Genomic DNA, 26242 nt, shown 5'->3' with positions numbered 1-26242 from the left:
AAAGATGGAAAATAATGACTTCTTAAATGAAAATTATTCATTCTGTCCTCTTTTGTAATGATTGTCTCTAGCACTTCATACTTATTTTATAACAGAATTTTAGTTGGATGACTATTCAGTACAGTTCCTTCAGGGAAAGCAGAAAAAATGTGTTTTTCAGACACGTGATGTAAAAGTACAGGAGATTGAATACTTTTGGGGTGCCAGTGACCAGGAGGTGAGCCACGGTAGCTGGGTCCTGTCCTATGCTTCAGAGACACAGCGAGAAATTAGGATCATGCAAGAATAGACACCACACATGGAAGTGTGAGATGGGTTTGGATTTGTCAAGTAGTTCTTTTGTTATATAGCAGCTAGGCCAACTCACAGTTAAATCATAGTGTTTAAATCTCCTGTCTCTCTCACTGTCATTAAAAGTAAACCCAGGGGCGCCTGGGTGGCTCAGTGGGTTAAGCCTCTGCCTTTGGCTCAGGTCAGGGTCTTGGGGTCCTGGGATCAAGGCCCGCATCTGGCTCTCTGCTCAGCAGGGAGCCTGCTCCCCCCTTGCTCTCTGCCTGCCTCTTTGCTTACTTGTGATCTCTCTCTCTCTGTCAAATAAATAAATAAGATCTTTTTTAAAAAAAAAAAAAAAAACCCAGATAAAGCCACATGCCATCACATCATTCTCTCCAAGCTCATTTTGCCACATTTGAGAAGTTTTCTTTTACGATAAATACTTTGGCATAGGTCTTGGAAGTTCGTTCAGCCAAAGTGGGGCAAGGAGAACGTTTGTCTCAAGTTCAGAGTAGAATTACTGAGGTGCTGCGCGTTTATTCTGCTTGCAGAGATTGGCAAACCTGGCCGTAGTGCGTGGCCCAAATGGCAAAAGCTTGAACATCAGATTTGAAAACACCAAGATCTGCTAAGTCCCTGTCACAGCAGCCCACTCTCTCCTTAAGAGGCACTTGGCAGTAAGACTGAGGAATCTTTCTCTCTTGTCCAGTCATCACTTAACCCAGAAGAGAGTGCCTTCCTGCACTTTGCTGTCCCCAAGTCCTTCTCAGTCTGTCGGTGCTGGCTCTCTCCTTGATGGAGACTCAGGAGACAGGAAGGCAGGGATGTGGACAGATTTTTGATTGGTTTGTTCTTATTTACTTGCTAAGAGTGGTTTTTATTTCATTTCCCTGAGTGGGCTTGGAGCTCCAGTTCTTCCTCAGGTCCCCAAGCCTTACTTAGTTCTGCCTTCTTTGTCATCCCCCTCATAGAGACCTGCCAGCATTCCCCTTTCTTTCCCCTTTAGCCCATATAAATCCCATTAGAAAATGTCTCCTGATACTGCTGATTCAGTTGTCTTGGTTCTGTTTCCTTTATGTATATCATGTTCTTTCTCTCCCATTAACAGAAGACCTGGATATCCTTGTTCCCTGACACCAGCTCTGTTAAGTGATGGCCCACAGCGGCTGTATGCTGGGCTTCAACTAGCCCTGGGGGGGGAACAGAGCACACTATCAGGAGGTGCCCTCTGATGAGGTCCAGTTACCAGAGATATCACATTTCTCTTTCCTACTTCCTGTTTGAATCATATTTCTCCTTGGATTTCAGTAAGCATCTTCTATATCCTTTCTTATATTTACATCTGCTGTCTTAGCTCCCTAATAAGATTATAAGCTTGTTGGAGGGGGAAATGTATCCTCTATTTCTTTGGGATCTTCTATAGGAAATAGGTTCCTGAGTGACCTCAGATGTTTATTTGGTTTAAATGCTGCCTTACCTCACAGGGATTGCATGCTACCAATTGCTACCTGGTGTTTAGCATTTTAGCTAGAAATCTGTTGCCGAGGGTCATTCAATGAGTCTTATGATAATAATCCTCAGATTTTTAGCCTCAGATTTTTGTAGGGAAGTTAGCAGTTTTTTTAGTCTCCCTGAATCCAGAAACCGGGCCTTATTTGGTCAGCCACGACTGCTTCCTGAGCCCTTGGCCCTGGCATCCTGTTTAATTCAGTTCATCTGTTCGAAAGTCCAGGTGTTTGTTGACGTGGAATAGACCTGGTCTATCTGCACCAGGTCTCACTGGGCCTTCCCAGCTCTCAGAGCTCTTCTCCTCTCCCCAGGCCCAGGCCTTGGCTCAGCAATCCCCTTATCCTTTGGGGCAGTATGCTCCCAAACCTTTACTCCATCTCCCTCCCATCTGTCTTCCACACTGCTGCCCTCATGACCTTCTAAGACAAAGTTATGACCCCATCTTTCCCTGCATACAATCTGTCATTGCATCCGCATCACCTGTAGGGGATGCTGGCTGGACTCAGGTCTTTCATTGTAGGGGATTCTGCTTCTCTAGCCTTGCCCATCCCCCTCCCCAACACCTGCACACAGGGCACACAGCAGGCCCAGTTGGCTCACCAACCCCACACCCAGTGCCAGGCTAGTGGTTCTCTGCTCCTGGAGAGCACTTCCTGGAGATTTCTCTCTAACCACGAGCCCATGGCATCCTCCACAGTCACCTGGATGATGAGCCCCTTCCTGGACCTTTCTGGGTTGTTTGAGGAAGACAGGTTTATATACTTCCAAATATCTTTAATTCTTCTATGCCTCTTACTGGCATTATAATATTTGTTACTATATTGATTTCTTGAGGCCAAATACCTTAATCATCCCAAGATACACACCCAGTAAATGCTGAATGCATCAGATACCAGATATCATTTATCCAATAAAAACTTAAAAAAACCACTCTTCTCCTTTGGTTGACAGATCTAAGTTATAGTTCTTGACAATGACTGTAACTTACTGTAAAATGAAATGAATGTAGTCCTTAAATACCAAAGCTAGTCAACATGGATCCACTTTGTAACCTGGGACTAGGTTTTCCATTGGGACAGAGGATCCTTATCAGGGACCTTATCAACGTGACCCTACCTGTGTGTCTCAATTTCAAGGACTCCTATTAAAGGGATGGGAAGGAGAAGATTAGGGGAGGGAGGACAACCCCTTGGCACCTTAGGAGTCTTGGTAAAAGGTTCCTGTCTGCCTGGCCCTGAGGAGGAAGCCTTGTTGAGGGGACATGTGGGCGTGTGAGCAAGTGCATGGAGTTTGCTTCAGTTTCCTACAGTTGGCCTCCCCTACTGCCTGTAGTCAAACACTCAACAGACACAGAATCTGAGTCCAGAATTTTTTCTGGGTGCAAAGTTTTTTTAGTTCAGGACTTTTTTTTTTTTTTTTTTTTTAAAGATTTTATTTATTTATTTGACAGACAGAGATCACAAGTAGGCAGAGAGGCAGGCAGAGAGAGAGAGAGAGAGGGAAGCAGGCTTCCTGCGGAGCAGAGAGCCCGATGCGGGGCTCGATCCTAGGACCCTGAGATCATGACCCGAGCCGAAGGCAGCAGTCCAAACCACTGAGCCACCCAGGCGCCCCAGTTCAGGACTTTCCTTCCACTTTCCTGCTCTTAAGACATTCTCTGTTCTCTGGACAGTTAGTTCCTTATATAGGTTGGAACAACATTCGACAGAAGGAGTTGAACTGTTAGGCTATTTGACTGGCCATCCCCACTGGGACCGGAAAGCCACTGTTGGTGCCCTCCGTGGGCTCAGGCTGTGGTTCACCCTCACGTGACCTCTGAGTCCTTGGGCCCACTCAGCCATAGCATCTCACTCATTCCAGCGCCCACCGTATTGAGAAAGCCTGCTGTGTGCCAAGGATTGTGCTGGGCACCGGAGGTAGCTCAGAGGAATGAGATGGGACCTGTGCCCTCTGGAGCTTAAATTACAATTTTATTGTTATCTGCCCATTCAGTATTTTCACTGTGTGTAGTCACGGCTACCCCCACACACTTCCCAAGCTCCTCCTAAATTTGGCAGAGGGGGAGAAGGACTTCGCCTGCCCCCCCCCCCTCCAGCTAGTCTGTCTGTATCATTTTGTTAAATGTAGCAGTCTTGGCCTAGAGCCAGTGTTCCAGAAGCCTTGGCTCCTCCTTCCACGCAGTCTCTTATTTGTGTATAACTGTGGGCCAGAGCAAGCCAAGAGCTTTATCTCCCTCATCCTTCATGGCAAGATAATCCTCCTCCCCAGAACTGTGGGGCAGTTAAAATAAAATGCCAGCTGCAGAAGTTACTTGGCAAGTTCAGAGCACCAGAAGAGGAGACATTTGTGGCCATGGCTGCAGTAGACCTTGGGAGAAAGTTGGGGCTGTGGTCAAGGTTGTCAGAGCTGGGCGAGCTGGCGGGGTGGGGTTCCGGCGGGAGCGTTGGGCCATGCATTTCATTCTCTCTCTGTGCATCCACCTCTTGTGAGGGACCTGTCTAGCTGTGGCGGGAACACCCTTGCCACTCTCAAGAGGCTTGTGGGGCTGGGCACTGATGGTGCTCATGTTCCTTCTTAGGCTCACCAGCTCTCCCTCCCATCTTTGATCAAAGAAGTCTGATCTTGACTGTGTATTTTCCATTTATCTAACAACACTGCTGTCTGTCTTAGATAGGTTTCCCCCACCCTCCAATTAGATAAAAAAAACTACCAACTTACAGACTCCACTGCTGCTTTTTTTCAGTTTAGTCAGCCTTTTTTTCCCCTACTGAAACTAAGCCACCCGTTTGATCCTTTCTAATAAAATTGGTCAAAATTTTTACAGAATTGCAGTTTCCTTGGTTTTATGTCTTTTTTTATAGCTGACCTTAAGTTTTTATACATTTAATGTTGTATATTTTCAAGCATTTTTGACTAGTGAGTGAATCTTAAATAGAAACTGGTTGGCTGTTACCCTTGGTTTAAGTCAAGTTTTAGTTAACTGTTTTGAAAAGAGTTATGTATCACATTGCTTGAAAGCCAAAATATACCTAAGGGTATGGGGAGAAAAGGTATGGGGAGAGGTCTGGCTCCCACTTGCACCCCCCCCCTTTAGAGGAAACCGGTGTTGCCACTTCTTGGGTAGATTTCCAGAGACACAGTGTGCATACACATGCCTACTTTTTTGAGCAGAATATTTGTTTCCTATGTGCACTATTCTACAACTTGCTTTATCTCACCATGTCTCTTAAGATTTTATTTATTTATTGGACAGAGAGAGATCACAAGTAGACAGAGAGGCAAGCAGAGAGAGAGGGAAGCAGGCTCCCTGCTGAGCAGAGAGCTGGATGTGGGACTCGATCCCAGGACCCTGAGATCATGACCTGAACCGAAGGCAGTGGTTTAACCCACTGAGCCACCCAGGCGCCCCTCATCATGTCTCTTATTCTGTAGCAGTCAACTTAAAAAGATCTTCTTCGTTCTTTTTCTGGTTGCGTAGTATTCCATTATGAATAAATAAACTCTGTAATTTATTTCATCAGTTCCCATTCAGTGGACATTGATTTAGCTTGTTTCCATTCTTTTGCTAATACATATAATGCCCCAGTGCACAACTTTGTACCCATGCGATTTTCCGTAAATGAGGATATATTTGTGGCATAAGTTCCCATTCGTGGAATTGCTGAGTCACAGGGTATGTGCATTTATAAAGTTCATATGTTGCCAAATTGCCCTACATCAAGGTGGTTTCAATTTATACTACCCCTGGCAATGTGAGAGACTACCTGTTTGTATTTTTCTTCATATCCCCTCCAGCTCAGTCATTCAGTTTTTACCTTTGTCATAGGCACATTTAAAAAATGATCTCCTGGTGGTGTTTTAATTTGTCTCTTACCATGGGTGAAAGTGAGCATCTTTTCACTTGCCCGAGAGCCACTGGATTTCCTGCTCTGAACTGTCTCTTCATATCCTTCAACCATTTTTCTGTTTTTTTTTCTTTGTCCATTTGTTGTTCTTTCTATTAATTGATATTGCGGTGAGCGCTTTGTGTATTTGGGAAGTTAATTAACTCTTTCCCTTGATCTAAGTTCCAAGTTTATCACTTGTCCTTTACTGATTTCTTTGTTGTGCAGATTAACCAGCTTTTTTTCCTTAGTGATTTCTGGGTTGTGTCATACTATAGGTAGGTCCCTACTCTGGAATTCGTGTGTTTCGGTTTTGGTTCTTTAATTCATTCATTGTTTCTTCCAGAACATTTCTGGGTCTTTGTTTTAGAGTTTGGGGTTTGGGGGTTTTTTTGTTGCTGTTGTTGTTACTGGTTTTTTTTTTTTTTTTTAACTTTTATTCTTTGAATCATCCAGAGTATATTTTAATATAAAGGATGAGTTACAGAATCAACCTTTTCCCAGGCAACAGTTAATTTATTTCAGCCTTGCTTTTATTTTATTTGTAACGTACAGGTGTGTGCCCTGTCAAACTCTCTTATGCCATCCCTGTACATCTAACATGAGTCAGATAGATTTAGGATGACATAATTTTTTTAGGAGACAGCTTGGCATAGGGAAAGCTTGTCATCTTCAGAGCCAAAGGACCTGGTTTCAAATGGGAACTCTGCAGCTTCTTAGGTATGTAGGCTTGGGCAAATTAAAATTATGTAACCTTTCTGAGCCTTTGTTGCCTCATTTGTAAAATATGGTTGATAGTACCCCATTTCATAGATCGGTTGTGACAGTTAGAGATGATGTTTAGAAACTGCCTGTCCTGTGCCTGGTACACAGTAAATACTTGATAATGGGGAGCTGTTATTATTGTCATTATTGTTACCAATATGGGTAGTGTGATGTTGGCTTGAATGAGGACATTGTGTCCCTACAGTCCCTGTGTGTAGCCATTCTTCAATAAAAGTGCATCCTGGAAATTGGATATAGGGTTTCCCTGCCTAAGCCAAAAGCCATGGCAGGTGCCCTAGTAAATGATTGGGCCAGCATTTTCAGGGCCGTGTTCATAACCTCTGGGCAGATGTTTGATTGTTGGGGTGTACATTAAAATACGATTGCACTTTGCTGTAAGAGGAAGTCCATCTGATCGTGTAGTTCGGTTTTATAGGCAGATCTATGAAGTTAACTGTGAAGCATTGTTTCCTCACCATTAGTGTTAGTGCTCTTGGGCCAGATGATGATTTAAAGAATGGGATCTGTATGCTTTCTTACCTCGGAACCTTGTGTTAAGTCCTGTTGTAAATCTGGAAATTACTTAATTGGGCGTAGTTACCTGAACAGAAGTTGTTATCTAAGTTAACTTCTCATTTGAAGCCCAGTACCCGAGGACCTAGCCTTTAACTGGGTAATTGATCACTGTGTCATTCCACACCTCTTCATGTATGCCGATGCTCAAGATTGTTTAATACGTTAACTTGATTTTCCTGTAAGTTTCTTATTTTAACCTCTTTCTTTTCCTCCAGTAATGTTTAATCTTAATTTAATATCTGTCTTTTGAAAGACCTTTCGCTGCAGTCCTTGCGCATATAAAAACTCAACGTCCAAAAATCAATTTTAAAATTATTGCTACTAGTCTCATTATGTCTGAATATCTCCTTCCGTTCTGTTCTCCTGTTTTCTGTCTTCTCATCCTGCACCTTTTTAAACTGAAATGCTAGACTTCCCTCTCTCAAACTTCTTAATAATTTATCAATAATTCAGAAAATCTTACTGTCTGAGATTTCTGTTTTCCCTCTTTTGTTTGCTTCTCTTGAGTCCCAAGGATGTTACTAGACTTATCTCTTTTTTTTTTCTTTTTTAATATAAACTGTCAAGCTAATTTTTCTCTGCCATCAGTGTTAAGAAAATTTCCGTTTGGGAAATTTTACATGGTTTTATACAGTAGATTTTCTTCCTAATCAGTAATCAGTCCACAAATATCCATCGAGGGCTTATTGTGTGCCAGCCTTTGAGGACACCGTGGGTGAATAATGTCCTACCTTCAGGACTTTATTTTCTATATTTATTTTGTTTTGGCAGGAGAGGGGAGGCAGAAGGCGGGGTAGAGAGAGAGAGTCCTAAGCAAGTCCATGCCCAACATGGAGCCAATGTGGGACTCGATCTCACAACCCCTGAGATTATAACCTGGGCTGAAATCAAGAGTCGGATACTAAACCGAGTGAGCCACCCACATGCTTCAGGAGTGTACCTTCTATATTGAAGACAGACAACGTATCAATTAACAAATGGGATCATTTCAATTATTAAGGTTATAAAGGAGATAAATAGAGCAATATATTAGAAGTGACCAGGCACAGAGTGAGCAAACTCATCCCCTTTCTTCATAGTTCTTTTGCTTCTGGTCTGACTCTAAATCTTGTATTCTGTTTTCTCATGATTTTTCTTTTAGGACTGTTTTCTGGTGCTTTCTTATTACCCAACATTTTGCCCTTTTCATTCATCCCTTAGATGACCAACTGCCCATTTTTAAGAACTGATAGATAATCTCATTGCATTGTGCTTTTCTTCCTTATAATCTTACGCTTTCTTTCTGACTTCTAAAAATTTCTTTGCCATGGTGTACATGATAAAGGTTATCTTTAGTCATTCTTGAAATCAAAAGACATTTCTCCAAAATAAACTTTACTTTTTGACATCCTGGGGGGGGTGTTTGTGTGTAAAGTATACATACATATATATATATATATTAAAAAATATATATAAAATTTATATATATACGTATATATATAATTTTTTTTGAAGAATAAGAAGAGTGATTTTCAGATGTTTGTGTCAGTGGAATGTGTGTCAGTATGTAAGGATGCCAACTGCATTTCTCCTAAGACTGGATTTCACTATAAAATAGTTATTTTAGGAAAGGACAGTGAGGGGTAAGTAGTGTGTGTAAAGACTTTGCTTGCAAAATGAAGTTAACAATCTTTGGTTTTTAGAACATGGAACTCTTATGTCTTCTGGATTGACTGTTTAAGTCTGAAAATGAATACTCAGTTGTTTTCTTTTCTGTTTTCAGGGATGACTCTGTCCCAGAGGACAACATCTGGAGGGGCATCCTCTCTGTCATTTTCTTCTTCCTTATCATCAGTGTGTTAGCTTTTCCCAATGGTAAGTGATGTCACGCTTTACCACATTTCTTCTGTGCATTGTGCCCCTTTGGTGTTTTTTGAGAGGCATGCCATCTAGAAGATGAAACCAGAAGGTGGGAATAAAAACTTAAGCTGTGGTGTTTAGGCTTTGCCTAACCAGGCTCTGCCACTGGCTAACTCTGTGGCCCTGGGGAAGACCCCCAGCTTCTTCCCAAGTGTTTGAGTCTCTCTCTTCTGTAAATGGAGATTATCAGGTAGGTACTCTTGAAAGGGTTAGTTAAGTTACTGCATGTTAAATTCTCTGAGTAGTGACTGACAGATTGTAAGCTCTCCATAAGTGTCAGCTGTTCTTACTGTTGCTATCTTTACTGTATCAACTGAGTCATAAAATACTCAATTATTATTTAGTCCTTTTTGCTAAGGACAGGGTCAGTGTTGTAATGAATATTACTTAAATAATGTGTTGTCCCAGGTGATCTTTAATCATGGTGAACTTTGCTGATCATGCATTTGGGATATGAATTTTCATGATCAGGTATTAAAAAAAGACAATTACTACTGTGAATTTTATCCCCTATCATGATTATAGTGTGAGGAAATGTTTTTTCTTGTGTGTGTATTTTGGGGTTTTTTGTTTGTATATTTGTTTGTTTTTTAAAGATTTTATTTATTTATTTGACAGACAGAGATCACAAGTAGGCAGAGAGGCAGGCAGAGAGAGAGGGCGAAGCAGGCTCCCTGCTGAGCAGAGAGCCCCATCCGGAGCTTCATCCCAGGACCCTGGGATCATGACCTGAGCCAAAGGCAGAGGCTTTAACCCACTGAGCCACCCAGGCGCCCCTGTTTGTTTATTTTTTAAAGGGAGATACTTGGGTGGCTCAGTCAGTTAAGGATCTGCCTTCAGTTCAGGTCGTGATCCCAGGGTCCTGGTATCGAGCCCTAGGTTGGGTTCTCTGGTCAGCAGGGGACTTGCTTTCCCCTCTCCCTCTGCCAGTCCCCCTGCTTCTGCTCTCTCTCTCTTGCTCTCTCTCGCTCTCTCTGTTAAAATAAAATCTTTTTTTTTAAAAAAAAAAAAAAAGCTACCTTACTTAAGATTCATTCCTTTCCTCTGGATTGTCCCTTTGTTTTTTTTAATCCTCTTCAGTAACTTCTCCCTAGAATATTCTGTACTTATTCCCTATAACCATTTTTAAATGCTGCTTTTTTTTTATATCCTGTTCTTTTACTTACTCTTAAGATATTTTGAAAGTGTTCAGTCTTACCTACGCACTATGCTCCATGCGTCCTCCTCAGGTTTAAACTTCACACTTGAGGGTGTGTTTCTTCTCTTATCCTCCCATTTATTCAGTGGAGTAATGTGTAATGTAAGAAGCCCATTGTGAGTGTTACTCATTGCTACTTGGAAATCTACCATGGCGACAAAGTTCTAATACCAATTCCAAGTTATGTGTGTTGTGGGGGGCAGGTAGCAGGGATAGGGTGTTCCCCCATCAATAAGCAATTTTTAGATACTAGTTGACAACCCTCTAGTTCAACTCAGTTCTGACACTGTCTACCCAGAATTACCATCAGATCCCACAGGTTAAGGGCTCATAGAGGCCACTGCAGATGCCATTTGCAAGTCCGAGGTTTTCACCTGCACTTCTGACCAAATGGTTATAAATCAGAGGTTCCCATGACCCCTCCCTGGGCTCGACTGATTTCCTAACATGGGTCACTGGATGCAGGAAATGGGTTTACTCACTAACTGACGGTACCATTTTATTACAAAGAGTACTCATCAACAGATGAGAGATGAGTATAGGATAAGGTATGTGGGAAGGGTCTAGGAGTTTCCATGCACTCTCCACAATGTGTCACTCTTCTGATGTCAGAAAAGTGTTCAGCAACTCAGGAACTCTCCCAAATCCCCTCCTTTTGGGTTTTTTTGGAAGCCCCATTTACGTAGGCATGATCGATCCATCATCGACCACTGGGAATTGAACTCAACCTCCAGCCTTTCACCCTTCCCCAGAGGTCTTTGGGATGGGATTGAAAGTTCCAACTCTGTAATCATGTGTTTGGCTCCACTGACAACCAGCCCCAACCTTAGGCACTTTGCTAAGGTCTCATTAACAGAGCAAAAAATATTCATTATTCTCATCACTTGAAATTGCAAAGGCTTTAGGAGCTCTGTGCCAGAAGAGGGCACAAAGACCAAATCTATAGTTCTTATTGTAAATCACAGTATCACACATGGCACAGTCTTCAGTATTTCCAAGATGATGGCAATGGCATTCTGTTCTGTATTTTTGCTTAATCCAAAGCAACTCTATGTGCCTTTTACTGGGAGCGTAACAATCTAACCAGTAAAAAGCATAACTGAATCCTTACGAGAATGAATTGTTGTAGATAACCAAGTTCTTTAACAGTTGAGTTTAACTCTCCAACCACTCAAGCTTCTAGATTAAATGTTTAGTGGAAACCTTTCAAGATGTGAAAACCTGCTCTCAGTCAATGCAGGCTGCTGTTGCAGAATACAGGTACCGAGGGTTTAAACAGCACAAGATTCATCCTGTGGCAGAATGCCTCTCCAGCTGGGAACCTATGAAACCAAACATGTGTTTACAAAGTCCGGTAGCGGGACTGGCACAGGATACACACTCCCATCCCAAAAGGGAGAAATGGGAAAGAAGGGAGGGTGACAAGTCCCAAGCAAGTTCAAAACCAGGAAGGCAAACTCGGTGAGACTTTAAGGGTTAAGAATAACCAATCCTGGGAGCACCTGACTGGCTCAGTCGGTAGAGCATGTGACTTGATCTCCATGTCGTGAGTTCCAGCCCCATGTAGGAGGTAGTGTCAACTTAAAAAAAAAGAAGAAGAAGAAGAAGAATCAGAGTTCTTTGGCTCAATGCTCTGCCTTCCAGATTTGGGGTAGTAATAGTCTGCTTCCATAGCTCTGCCCAGCTAGGATTTGGCCTGCTTGCATGGCTCTGCTGGGTGTTGTCTTGCATTTTGAAACTCAGATGGAGATATTCTCCCCACTTTTCATCTCCTCAGTGGCCCATGCACTCTAAGGCCTGTGGTGGAAATGACAGCCCAGATAATCTCCCAGTCACATTTAAGGTCCTTCACCCTGTGTCTTAAAGAAGAGCAAATGTTCATAGCCAAGTAACTCTCTGGTCTTGTAGGGTCCAAGAGGTCCAACAGAAGTCTTCACTGTAGTGGTTAGGATTATCACATCATGAATTTTGTCAGGGGACACAAACATCCGGCCTGTCACACCTGCATACCTTACGCAGATCTGACAAACATAGTTTGTTCTTTCCGTGATGATTGAGAGTTCTGGAAATGCACAATTATGATGTAAGTATGAGTATGATGACTCGATATCCATGGTATGGCTAGGTCATGGAATGAAGGGGTACTGACCCTACTATAGAATTTTCTAGGAAAAGTTCCTGATGGCAAAGAGCTTTTTTGGCTAATTGCCAACTTACTTTTCCCTCTGTCTTCCAACACACAGAACCTCAGAATTTGGAATTTTTGGTTAAGAGGAGAGCTTGGATATTATGCAGCCCATCCATTCTTTCAACGGTCGTGCATTATAGGATAGCTAAGTGGCCGCTTGCTGCATAAAACATTCTATACCCATGAACCACCCGAGTCTGTAGGTGGTCCCCTAAGCTCCGGAAGCTGGCCTTTTCCTCTAAACATGGCATAAAAATACAGCCCAAAGCAAAGAGATGCTGAGCCCAGAAGGAGGGTGAGCAGGTGACCATTAAAGTGGTGGTGACAGGGCACCCAGGTGGCTCAGTCGTTGAGCATTTGCCTTCAGGTCAGGTCATGATCCTAGAGTCCCAGGATCCAGTCCCACATCGGGCTCCCAGCTCTGCGGGGAGTCTACTTCTCCCTCTCACCTTCTCCCCCTCATGCTTTCTCTCATTCTCTCTCTCTCAAATAAACAAAATCTTTAAAGTGGTGGAGACAACCACTCCTCCTTTAGCCGTCCTGCTGCTTACTCCAATGTCCTCAGGCAGTGGCATGACCATTACTGCTCTGCGCCCTTTGTTCTTACTTCATATCTAGTCCATACCTATCCTATTAGCTTGACATCAGTCAAGGCATGCTAGGTGCTCAGGGAACTGGTCAGTCCAGAGGGCTCGGGTCTGTTCTGCAAGCCTTAAGCTTTTCTTGGCTGCATGTTCACTGTTGCTGAGTTCTCACAGGTAGCTTCTCCACAGCGCTGAAGATTTCTTTTCCTCCTTTCTTTTTTTTTTCTTTTTAAGCTTGCCTTTTCTTTTTCCAGTGCCATTTTTGAAGTCTGAGGATTCTCAAAGATGAGTCACTCAATAGCCATGATTCTATGTTTTACTAGCCATCCCTTCCATGAGGCTTTCCAAGAGAGGGCTTGGGTGTTCATTAGCAGATGGTTTTCTGCGGGCACCCAGGGTGCCGAAGGTCAGGAGAGGAAGTCTATCGGACCTAACATATGGCATGCTTTCTGCTGGTTTTTTCTTCTGTTCCTTAATGAAGTCCTCCAGTCTTCAAAGTCCACTCAGTTTATCACTGTGGGACTGTGCTCTTGTTTGCCTTCTGGGAAGATAAAAGTTAAGTTTGTTTTATGCTTTTCTTATCCTGGCTTGTTACTTCGTGACACATACAAAGTGGGGAGGACCCATAGGCCCATGTGGTTCATTCAGCCTGCTTGGTTTACAGCTGCGAAAGCTGAGACGCTCGGCCCTCATTGAGCCCCAAGAGGTCACCTGGCCACTCGATGTCAGCCTGGGGCCTCATCTCCTTTAGTCTGTCTTGTTCTGGTTAATTCTCTTACTAGGTCCACTGGGATGTGTTTTTATCTCTGTCATCCTATATGTTTTTGTCTCCTTTTTCTTCTGTTCTTCTCTATCAGTGTCTGGCTTTTCTTTTTTCCCAGGAATATAATTTTAGTGTCTTAGTTGGTCTGTACCGCGTGGGTGATTGTGTCCATGATCCTCCATTGCCCACGTGTCACCTGTGACCAGAGGGGCTAGCAGGAAGGAAGGAGCCTTCTTCTCTCTCTCAATCTCTCTCTCTCTTTTTTTTTTTTTAAGATTTTTAAAATTTATTTGTCAGAGAGAGAGCGAGCGAGCCACAAGCATGGGGAGTGGAAGGCAGAGGGAGGAACAAACTCCCCGCTGAGCAGAGTGGCCAATTCAGGACTCGATCCCAGGACCCTGGGATCATGACCTGAACTGAAGGCAGACGCTTAACCAACTGAGCCACCTAGGTGTGCCTCCTTCTCTCTCTTTTATCTCGTCTCTTCCCCCGACATCCTTCCCCTGCCATCTCGTGTGTGCTTGCACTCACACCACTCCCCTGTAGGCAGAACATGCTAGAAAGAAGGTTTTTCAGTAGATACAGAAAAAGACAATAGCAGTTCAGTATTCTGTGTAGGGAAAGATTAGACTGTTAGGACAGCACCTAGTGAGAGTGATTCTCTTGAAGCTGTGTATGCATAGCAAACACCCTGTGTCTGCCTTGTTTTCTCAAGATTTCTTTGTCCACTCTTTACATAAGATCAGTAAAACTGAGTTTTCCACAGTGAAGAATGTTCTTATTGAATATTTTAAATATTATTATTAATATTTATTATATATTATATTATTATTAATATTTATTATATATTATATTATTATTAATATTTATTATATATTATATTATAATATTATATATTATATATTTTATATTATATTATATATTATATTATATTTATTATATATTATATATATTATAATATATATTATATATTATATTATATATATATCAATGTTACTATTATTGAATATTATTATTGAATATTTTTAAGTTAGGGGTGGCTTTAGAAGGTGCCAGTGTGGATGATGGGGGAGCTGGCCAGGCCCTTGGGAAAGGGTGCTCCCAAGCTATGTGGGGGTCTTCTCCCAGAGCCAGCACTCAGACTTCAGGCCTTCCCAGGAGGCCCCGATGCTGGGGGGCTGCTTCTGTCAACAGAGTGTACATACCTCTTCTTGTTCCAGTCTTGTCAACTTGCTCTCTCTTCTCCCCCACCCTTGGCACAGTCTCAGATTAGGTAATGAAAATGGACGGGAGAAACAGAGCCCAACGTTAGCCTTCTCCTTGAAAGGCAGTTTTGGGGGAGTGCCTGCAGTGGATGGCATGCCCAGAATGGCTCTGTTTTGGCAACTTCGAATGCATTTCTCCTTGACCTAGCAAAGGCTACCCTGCATGTTTTAGTGCACGCCTAGATTCGATTGTGTCCCTGTGTCTTGTCTGTGTGAGCTCATCTATGCTAGGTGGTAGACTCAGTCTTCTCCTTCAGGAAGCTGGTGGGGGTGGCAGGGGGGTGAGCATGATGCTTTTTGTAGTCTAAATGACCAAGGAAGCCTTTAACTGTCTCCATAGGGTTTTATAACGGGATGCTTTTGGCCACAAGTAAGAGGAAACTCATTTCAAAATGGCTTGAAGCATAAAGGGCATGTTTATTTCCCACATGTCAGGAAGTCCTGAGATCCAGTGGTTCCAGGGTTGGCTAATTGAGCCACTTGGTGACATGCGAAGACCCAAGCTCCTTACCTTGTTCTGCACCATCCTCAGCCCATGGGTGCTGTTTTGGCTTCCCTGAGGACCCCGGGAGAGCTGCTGCAGTGTGGATAGACAGCCTCGGGCAGCATCCAGTGCAGGAGGAGGGCGCTTCTTCTGTCTGTCTCTTTAAGGGAGAAGAAACCCTTTCTAGAAACCCTCCAGTGCACTTGTCCTGGATTCTCTTTGACTCGAATTGGGCCCTGTGCCTCTCCTCCATCCAGACCTGAGACAGGAACCTATAGTCCCCTAAGGAGGAGGCACATGGTAGGTCTGCCCTGACCAGAAGAAGGAAAGAAAAAGGATGGCTTCCGTGGGCTTAGATTTTTACCACTGTGTTATCTGGGAGAGGATTGGACTCTCAAACAGAATTTCATCCCCAGGGTGAGCAGCTGGGGTAGGTGCTAGAATTGCTTCCTTCGGGCCAGTGAGCAGACATGGAGGGAGAGACCCCAGGTAAGGCCAGGGACAGAGGACCCGATAATCTACACCGCGCTGCTTCTTTCTTTCTTCTCTCTCATTCTCTATCACTTACCTTACTTTTTTTTTTTCTTTTAAGATTTTATTTATTTGACAGAGAGAGAAATAGACCACATGCAGGGAGAGAGGCAGGCAGAGGGAGAGGGAGAAGCAGGCTCTGTTGAGCAGGGAACCCAATATAGGGCTCGATCCCAGCACCATGGGATCATGACCTGAGCTGAAGGCAGATGCTTAACTGACTGAGCCACGCACGTATCTCTCCCTTAAGATTTTTTTAAATGCTACCTCCATTTCATTATAGCAACTGGCACTCAGGCAGAAGTGTGATTTTAACTATACCGCTGCATCATTGGGGTGTAGTTACAATTGTATCACTCTATCACTGCAGTGAAATTTAGAAACCTGTTTGGCTGTGAGATTTCTGTTCAGCAGGTGACCTTCAGGTGTACTTGTCCAGCCTCTGGGGGCTTTCTTGAACCGTTTCTTCCCTTGCACCCTGCCCTCCCCAAACCGCCCAAGCCATTTCTGTACCCCCAGTGCGTGGCTCACGGGAGCCTCTCAGTCACTATATGTGGGATCAAGACCGCCCGGAAGAAAATTCACAGAATCAGCCCTCCCTTTTCCATTCCTTGTCTGCAAGAGGAACACCATTCAGCACTTCTTTAAGATATTTTGAGGAGAGTGAAATACTAGTATGTCTTGATTTTCCTGATATCATCCTTCGGTTTGTCCTTTGGCCTCATTTGACTTCTCTGAGCTAAGATAGTGTTAGTCACATCTCCGCGAGGTTTGAAGGTGATCCAGAAGATTGCTGTCCCCCAAATTTGAAACAAAATGCCTGTCCTTCCCCCATCCTGTTTCCCACTCCACTACTTTTTCTTTAAAAAGAAAAAAAAAAATTATTTCTTAGGTTTGAAATTTGCTTAAAGATCATTTTACCCACCTTTTCTAGGTTTTTCCTAGAGGAATTTAAACTTGCAAATAGTAATAATCATTGTTAATTAATCACACCTCATCAAAGCTAAAAAAACAGTGACAATCAAGGGCAGGCGCAGACGAAAAGGGCACAGACCCATAGCTTTTGGAAGTTCTGTCCCTTGAACTTAGTTATTCATGGGAATCATGACAGGCTGCCGACAAGTCAGACTGTGATCTTATTTACTTTAAAAAAAATTTTCTTATTATTTTTTAATGTGTGATCTACGTTCTAATTTCTGAGGCAGTTTTTGAAGTGTTAGCTCTTGTCATGGCAAAGCCATTTGATTTCTGTTTCCTTTGAACTCAAACTCACTGTTAATATCTGATTGAAAATTAACGTGTCCTAGATGGAGGGACTGATAAAGTAAACCGAGCCGTGTTTAAGCGTGGTCCGGGAAGAAAACCCAGCCCGGAACAAACCAGCACTGGCTCTGCGTGGCCGCCTGGAGAGGCCCTTCCCCGGGCCTCCCACGTGATCCAGAGGAGCCGTTCTTGCAGGCAGCTATGAAGTATGAAATAAAGCCTAGAAAAGCTGCAGGCCCTGAGACGGAGTGCCCCTGACTTCTGCATCTGAACATGGGGCAGAGGAGGACAAGGCGCCCTGCCCTGGCCTGCTGAGAAAGTAGTCTGCTGGGAAGCAGGATCTGTTAACATGAATGTTCGGGAAAGGCTGGGCAGTGGAACATTCCCAGGCAGATGAGTGCTGTGGGAAGCACAGCTCCAAAGGTGACCTGACCGGGGCAGTCAAGTGTGGGTGATCTGGCAAGCATTAGTGTCAGAGTTTATGACAGAGAAAAACATACCGGCCGCCTCTCTCCATTTGTTTTAAGAGTTTATTTATTTATTAGACAGAGATCATAAGTAGGCAGAGAGGCAGGCAGGGGAGGGGTGGGAAGCAGGCTCCCTGCTGAACAGAGAGCCCGATGTGGGGCTCCATCCCAGGAGCCTGGGACCATGACCGAGGCAGAGGCTTTAACCCACTGAGCCACCCAGGCGCCCCCCTCCATTTGTTTTAAAAAGCAAAATGATACAAGTAATATCTTTAGCCGTATTCCCTTCTTTGATGGTAAAGTTGGTAATCTTAGTGAGTAATGCTACTAGAATGTACACCTTGAAATACTGCACCAAAACATTTAGAGTGCCTTTTCAGGAAGAAGCGGGCAGATGTGATGACTGAAATAAAGCCCGGAATGGGTTTTGCAGGTAGCTGCTGAAAGTCTCACCTTACATTTCAGGGCCTTATCTACACCTTTTGTAACAAAAGGCACCAAGGCTTCCCACATACCTGGTTCAGGGTAGAGCAGCTCCGTCTCTGAAACATACTATGTCAGATTGCTGAAGCCTTTCTTAGATCCATCCAGTACATTTCAATTTGCAAAGCTAAAGGACATTTTGATTTTTTTTTAAGATTTTATTTATTTGAGAGGGAGAGAGAGAGAGTACAAGTAGGGGGAGGGATAGAAGGAGAGGGAGAAGCAGGCTCCTCGCTGAGTAGGGAGCCGGAGGCAGGGCTCAATCCCAAGACCCTCAGACCATGACCTGAACTGAAATCCAAGATCAGATGCTTAATCGACTGAGCCACTGAGGCGCCCCAAAGGACCTTTTTAAAAAACTTGTATTCATGGAACACTACCTCAAAAACTAATGAGGTACTGTATATTGGCTAACTGAACATAAAAAGAAAAAAAAATGGCATTTTTTTTAGAACTACTGTGATATGATGTTATGAAGCATAAGTGGGAACTGTGGAGAAAAGAGGAGAAGATTCGATAGGGAAAAGTCAAGACGAGACTTAGAACCAACAACAGACTGCACTGTAGTAAGAGGAAAATTCTCCTCCCAAGTCGAACCACTTGCGCCTGTCGCAGGCATCACAGACGGACGGAGGGAAATACCCCGAGGCTGAAGCAGCCTCACAGCAGGTCAGGGAAGAGCCGCAAGGCCCCGTCAAGCCCAGATTCCTCAACCACCCTATTCTCTTCTTTACACTGAACATGCTGCACAGGGTCAGAAGAGAGGGCTGAGTTCTGTTTTCCGAAGGCTGCTCTTCAGGTCATCGTGGGCTAAAGACGACCTTGGAGGCCCTTCTGTTAGTTGATATGAGGGACCTTACATCAGTTCCCCATCCTGCCCCTTGTCTTTCCTGACCTTGCTTACCAGTTCCACATGGCAGCACCTCTAAAACACCACTCACTAGCTTGCTTCTCTCCCGTTGTTCTCCTGGCCCTGAGATAGTCCTGGTTAAGTCCTTGAGGTCTCCCCACCCACCGCCCCCACTCTGTCCTCCTGAGCTGGCCCAGGCATGACTGAATGGATCAGAAAGCGCGAAGTCTTCTCAGACCAGAGGCGGGGCCCTTGGGCCGTGTGACCTTGCAAAGTACCTGTGCCTCAGTGTCCTGAGCGGTAAAAGGGATGCAGTGATACCCTCTCACTGCCAATCTGTCACTACAGCAAGGAGACACTGGGGTTGGGGAGGTGTCCCCCCCCATCTGCCTCGTGCTAAGTGCCCAGCAAAGTACTATTATAATAGTGATTCCTCTTGAGAAGAACCCGACTTATGGGATTCTGAGTGTTGACTGGGCATGGAATTGGGTTGCAAGCCAAAGAATCATACTGTTTTCGAGTTTCCCCTCGTGAGAGGAAGCCTAGAGAAAGCTGGGGTCCCGTGTTCTGTCTAAGAGGTGAACGCAGGGGTTTGGATGACGTGACACTTGCTCGCCGGGCAGCTACTGTAACACAGAAGCCACTCATGGTAACAAACAGTGGTGACGAGAGCACTGGGAAGAGGAAATTAAAAGACGATTTTAACCATCCGTTTTCCAGTGACTTGAAGAGAGTTAGCTGTGTTGTTACCTGGAAGGGGACCCTGGTTTCTGTGCCTCACTGTGCCTTTCTGAGAAAAAAGCATCCGGTTAAAGAGAAAACACGGATTCCTTGCTGTGTGAGCCTGCACTACTGGAACGTAGAAGTGGAACAGATTGGCAGATGCTTTATTTAAATCCCTCTATCTGAGCCCTCACTCCTTGCCATTTTACAACTAAGACACCATATAAATTTGGACAAAGCCAACCACACGAACCACACTCACCTTCTGAACTGCCCCGTATAGGCTCAAGAACTGACTAGATTTGGATGGCAGGGGTTACTTGTAACTGATTTCCCTACTTTTTCCTTTTCCATCAAAGGAAAGCAGTTAAAATATGTTTCAAAGTCGTTTTTTTAAGATGAGGTAGGTGATTGAGGATGGGTCTAGAATAAAAATTACAATGGAATGTTTCCTGCAGACAGGATTCCAGGTTGCCAGCACTGGATGCTGATTGCTGATTAAAAAGACTTGCAGGGTGTTGGCTGGAGGACTGGGAAGTGGGCAGGGTGGGGGGGTTGGTTAGGAGGCTGGGTCCCAGGCTAAGCTTCTAGGAACAGGCAGGTCACCCAGAACTGGTATGTTGAGGGAACCCCAGTGAGCACTGGCTGTAGGCTGTCCCACTGTCCCCTCTGCAGGGAACTGCCCCATCACCAGTGCCACCTCCCTGCTACTGTCCGTGCTGGTCCAGGCAGAGGGAGAGGGGGAAGTGGAGGAGAGCTCTGCATACTTAGGTCTGTGTCGGCAGCTTCCGAGATCAAGTCTGGCACAGGCTAAGCCCCGGTTGGGAAGGGGGCTGGGCAGCCAGCTCCGGCATCTCCCCAGGAGACATGGGATCCTGATGTTGGAGATCCTCCACGAGTGTGTAGGTAGGCTGTTGTCCCACAGGGGTGGGCGGCCCCAAATAGGTCAAGTGCCCACGAGAGCAGTGTGCAGTATTCGGGAACTATAACTCTTCCCTTGATGGTGTGTCAGTTTAGTAGGTGGAGGCCTGGCTTGCTTTCTTCCTTCTCCTTTGTTTTGTTTTGTTTTGTTTTGTTTTTAAAGAGATACACAAGGAGAGAAAGTATTGATGGGTCACTTGTAGTCAGAGTGAGTTTTGTCCTGTGAAGCCTGTGTTTTCATGGTGTGGGAGCTGCATCTGGGCATCTGGTCGGGGTTGCCGTGTCAGAGGTATTTTGTTACCAGGGTTCATGATCAAAAGCCACTGCACTAGCACGTTCCAGTGCTCTAAGGATTTATTTTCAGTTTCCTACCCCACCTCACAAATTCTCAAAGCAGTGTTTCTCCTGTTCCATTTCCAGAGCGCCTGCGTTGGTGGTATAGTGGTGAGCATAGCTGCCTTCCATTTCCAGAGCGCCTACCCTGCCGTCTCTCTGTCTCTCTGTCTGTCTGTCTCTCTCTCTCTCACTCTCTCACACACACACACACACACACACACAGTGGCTGGGCTGGGAGATTTCACTTGTTAAACTTGTTAAACTTGTTAAACTTAGGTATGTTTTAAGAACTCTTCACAGGCTGGCCTGGTAACCTACTCACTGTTGTAACATCGTTTCTCTGGGAAACAAGGGTCTGAATCCTAAAGACAAAGCTTGGAAAACAAAGGTGTGTTGTGGAGACTGAAACCTTTTACAGTTGTGGTGACAGTTGCTACAGTTTGAATAAAACATTTCAACCTAGACTTGATCTCAAAATATTTACGTGGAAAAAAATTGTGACAGTAGAGAGCCTTTTTTTTTTTTTTTTTTAATCTCTGTAGAGATCAGCAATTTGCTTTTAGTTTTACTTTGAAACCAGTTTTTTTCTAACTGTACGTTTTCTCTCTGCAGGCCCATTTACTCGACCTCATCCGGCCTTATGGAGAATGGTTTTTGGTGAGTTACCCATTAGTAGATTTAGAAATAGATTCTATTTAAAATCCCCTTTCTGTACATCATTATGGCAGTTTTACAGTAAAACTTAATAGCCTTTTACTTTTCGGTATTCCTAATACAAATGTTTATGAAAATTCTTTGATGCAAAACAAACATACATGTGATAACTTTAGATTCTCATGCCTGTGAGCTGTTCCAACTCCATTCCCCCCCGCCCCGCCTATGCTGTTGTCTCTAACATGCACGGGGTCTGACATGGGGGCACATGGCTTGTCCTTCTTGATGCATCTTGATGTTGCTCTTCACGGGGCCTGTGAGCATGTTTGCCTTGGCAGCATCCAGAACTGACTGAAAGCCCAGCTTCTCCTGAATCGTGGATGGGAAAGATCCTGGAAAGGGTGAAACCTTTAGACAGAGAGCCCTGATTTTTCAACAAGGGTTAGCAATAAGCATATCCATGAATATTGGATGTCTTGTTTTTACGTGATTTTGAGTCCACATATAGTCAGATCCCCTGCATGGACTTAAAACGCATCTTTCAAGTGTTGGCTCTTGGCTTTGTCTTGCCTAAATAAGACATTAAGTCAATTATTTTAGGTTCGGAAAATGTAATGTTACCAGAAGGACCCTAAAAACGGGTATTTTGCTCAAGGTCATCTGTTTTTGTTTTTTTTTTCCAACTTTCAGAGATCATAGGTGAGTCCCTTTGAATGAACTGACTTCCTTCCTTTAGCAGGTGTTCACTGAGTGCCCATGTGTGGAGGGCTGTGCCCACAGGCTGCAGGGGAGGGCCAGACAGACAGGAGGCTCCCCCTGGGAGAGAGGACACCTATCGCAAACACACTATTAAACAGATCAATAATCAAAAATATCCCATGCCGTCGAGTGTTCGGAAGTTAAGTAAAGCCATATGGGATGATGTTGATCGAGTGACTGCTTTCACGTGCACAGTCAAGGAAGGATGCTTCCTGGAAATGTGCGTGCAAAGTAGGATTGAGGTCACCGGAAGCCAAGCAAAGGGAAAGACTACTAAAGTCGTCCCTAGCCAGAAAGAGTGTGATGTGTTGCAGGCCCATGTGGTGGAGCACAGCAGGCCCTAGGGGAGTAGTGAGAGAGAGGCCAGAGTCGGGCAGGGACAGAGCCCCACTGGGCTTGCGGGCCAGTAAAGAGCACGGATAGGAAGGATGGTGGGAAGTCCCAGGAGGATTTTTCGTAGAAAAGTGGCGTGATTCATTTCCTTTTTTTTTAAAGATTTTATTTATTTTTTTTATTTGACAGAGAGAGATCACAAGTAGGCAGAGAAAGAGGGGGAAGCAGGCTCCCTGCTGAGCAGAGAGAGCCTAATGTGGGGCTTGATCCCAGGACCCTGGGACCATGACCTGAGCCAAAGGCAGAGGCTTAACCCTCTGAGCCACCCAGGTGCCCCTTGTTTCCATTTTTAAATAGATTGTCCTGGTTGCATCATACTTACATATCATGGACTTAATGTTGCTGCTTGAAATTATGAGTCATTTTCGGCCAGTTGGCTACATTTGAGATTTTCCTATTTCAAATGATCCATTATTGGTCATTAGCAGCTGATTTTACTTGAAATCTCTTGGGGATCACGGAGCCCTTTGAGCATCTGATGAGAACTAACTCTTTCTTAGTGCACACGCACGTGCACACACACATTTGTGCATATTATTTCTGGAGTTTCGCGGACTTTGAAGCTCAGCCATGAAATCCGGAAGCCTGCTCCACACAGATGGTTTCTTCCTGTCTTAAAATAATTATTTTGAAAGGATTATAATAAAAAGTTGTAGTGGGGACATGTGAGATGAAAATGTATAAAAGCAGCTGATGATAAACGTGAGGAGGTCCTTAGACTAACAAAACATGTGGTCCTGTGGCCCTAGGGTGTACAACCAGGTCCGCCCTGCGGTGCATAAGACCCCTGAGCTCCCTGAGGACTGGGAGGGGCCCTTTTGGATAGATTGGTGCTGTTGGTATTCCAGAGGATTTCATTCCAGCCATGGATGTTGTCTCCTCTGGAACAGCTCATGGGAGATTAGCACTGAGCCAAGTTCCCACAGAGTGCTGTGGTCCAAGGTCATTTGTACCATAGTGTCTAGGTGACCTGCACCAGTGTTTTAATTCTAGCAGGTTCGAGAGAAAGAGTAGTGGTAGAGTCACCAGTGGTTGGTTTCCAAACCTTTCCAAAAGGCTTTTGCTATTTTAAAAACAGACGATTGTGTTTTTTTGTTTTGTTTTGTTTTGTTTACAGCCAATTGACTTTATTTTTAAACGGTGTGGGGTGATTTTTAGGATGCCAATTATGAGGCGATGCAACGGAAATATAATGCCCACAGGGCTGACGTGGAATCCGAGACATGGATGTGTGGCCCTGGGCCACCTCTGGCCCCTTCACACTTGTCTCTGCTGAATGTTGCCGGTCCTTCGAGACTCCATTCGAGCCTCGTTTTCTCAGACAGTGTTAGTGGCCCTCTCAGTGTGAGTTAGGACTGCGTATCAGACTCCTTCATCAAAGGAAGCGACAGACAGTGCAATATCCATGTCTGACTTGAGTCTAACATGTGTTGTGCGTCTGACCCCCAGATCTCTCCTAAATGTGAGAATGTTTCTGTTTCCCTCAGGACTCAGTGTGCTCTACTTCCTGTTCCTGGTGTTCCTCCTCTTCCTGAACTTCGATCAGGTTAAATCCCTGATGTACTGGCTGGATCCAAATCTTCGATATGCCACAAGGGAAGCCGACGTCATGGTATGGACTTGTCAGTGGTCTCTCAGAGAAATCAGTAGACTCATGGGTATGAGAGACAGCTTCACTAACGTGAAGTTCCAAATTGTTATTTTCGCTTATTTCCCATGTAGATAACATAAAAGCCAGGTCTCTGGGAAGGTGAGGTGTGTGGTTTCCATGAGTGATAGAGTCTGGGGAACTGATATGCCCTCTTGGAGCAAAAGGGGATGGTGGGAAGAGGGCGACCGGTTGTCAGCCAGCCTTGGGTGTGAATTCTGCCTCTGTCACTTGTTAGCTGTATGACCTTGGGCAATGTACTTATTAGCTAGCCTATTCCTTTCTTTGTAAAGTGAAATAATAGTACTTATTTGGGGAGTTTTATTGTGAGGGAAACAGAGTGACCTTATCTCCAAGGCCTAGGTTGGTGCTTTGCACACAGCAGGTCCTCAGTGATGGGTGTGGCTGCCCTCTAGCAGTGTGACCCTCAACCCTCTACTTCCCACTCTGGCCTCAAAGTCATGATCCTTCACTATAAAGGGGCCAATGTGAATGACCAGGCCACTTCGTTCATTATTTTTTTTTAACCCACAAAAATAATTTTATTCTTGGGTAAAACTACTCTGTACTTCAGTTTTTAGGGAAGAGACTATTTTATACTCTAATGCTGTTTCTTTCCTTTGTAATTTTACTTTTCTTAAATAATACCTGACATTTGGTACAGACTGAAGGAAAAACCTAGTAATGCTCAGAAAAGGAGAGCAAGCTTCTGGGCCACAGGCAGGACATTCCATAAGAAAGAGTGGAAAGGGGTGCCTGGGTGGCTCAGTTGGTTAAGCATCTGCCTTTGGCTCAGGTCATGATCCCATGGTCCTGGGATTGAGCCACATGTTGCGCTTCCTGCTCGGTGGGGAGTCTGCTTCTCCTTCTCTCTCTCTTTCTGCCACTCCCCTCCGCTCATGTTCTGCCTCTCCCTCTCTCTCTCTAAAAATAAAGATTTTATTTATTTATTTGACAGAGATCACAAGTAGACAGAGAGGCAGACAGAGAGAGGAAGGGAAGCAGGCTCCCTGCTGAGCAGAGAGCCCGATGCAGGGCTCCATCCCAGGACCCTGGGATCATGACCTGAGCGGAAGACAGAGGCTTTAACCCACTGAGCCACCCAGGTGTCCCATAAATGAATAAAATCTTAAAAAAAGAAAGAAAGAAAGAAATAATACAGAGGGACCCAATAAAAGGTCCAAGAAGTGATTGTTCTACTGGATTTGAGATTGGTCAGCTCCTTCTTCATTGGTGTTTCAACACTTTAACTTTTATAAAGGACATGCTACAGGTAGAAATAAGAATGCCAAAGATTATTCAAAAGTCTCAGTAAGAAAAATCTGGAGGTTTCCTACTTGAGGGAACAGAGTGGCGTGGGCTGACTTGGAGCCTCTACTGATGATGAGAGCGACGTGAGAGGTGTGGTGAGGGTGGTGGCAGTTACCAACTGTGGGTTGGCTGTTCTTCCAGGCACTTACATATATTCTGTGTAAGCCTCACACGTGCGTGCCAGGCATTAATATCCCCCATTTTGTCAAGGAGGAAATGGGAATTAAAAATGGATGAATATCTCATTCAAAGCACAAAGCTGGTGAGATCCCTCTGACTTTAGGACCTCTTCTTTTCCTCTGGACGATGCCTGAAGTACACAGTTATAATTATGACAGTGCTTTGACACTCAAAGAAGCCTTGTGAAACAGAGATCAGGAGAAAGGTATTCTAGGTATGATATTTTCCCCCACCATTTTCACCAAGCAACCCGACCTGCAAAATGAATAGGACTTGGTATTTGATTAAGTGGTGGGGAAGCTAGGGAGATTATGGGACTGCCAGGATCAGCCCCG

The 26242-nt window shown here is 44.4% G+C and overlaps 1 protein-coding gene across 1 annotated transcript in view; it reads left to right on the top strand.

The window, feature by feature from the left end:
• Nucleotides 1–26242, top strand: part of PTDSS1 (phosphatidylserine synthase 1) — a 62697-nt gene that overhangs the window by 3192 nt on the left and 33263 nt on the right. Inside the window, exons 2-4 of the mRNA XM_059165977.1 lie at nt 8770–8861; nt 21575–21619; nt 24256–24380. Coding sequence (XP_059021960.1) covers nt 8770–8861; nt 21575–21619; nt 24256–24380 — 262 coding nt within the window. The remainder of the gene's footprint in view (nt 1–8769; nt 8862–21574; nt 21620–24255; nt 24381–26242) is intronic.

The sequence above is a fragment of the Mustela lutreola genome, chromosome 3 (assembly GCF_030435805.1).
Source record: "Mustela lutreola isolate mMusLut2 chromosome 3, mMusLut2.pri, whole genome shotgun sequence".
In the NCBI taxonomy this organism is placed as follows: Eukaryota; Metazoa; Chordata; class Mammalia; order Carnivora; family Mustelidae; genus Mustela; species Mustela lutreola.
The sequence above is the reverse complement of the archived record's forward strand: the minus strand, read 5'-3'. Positions and strand labels throughout refer to the sequence as shown.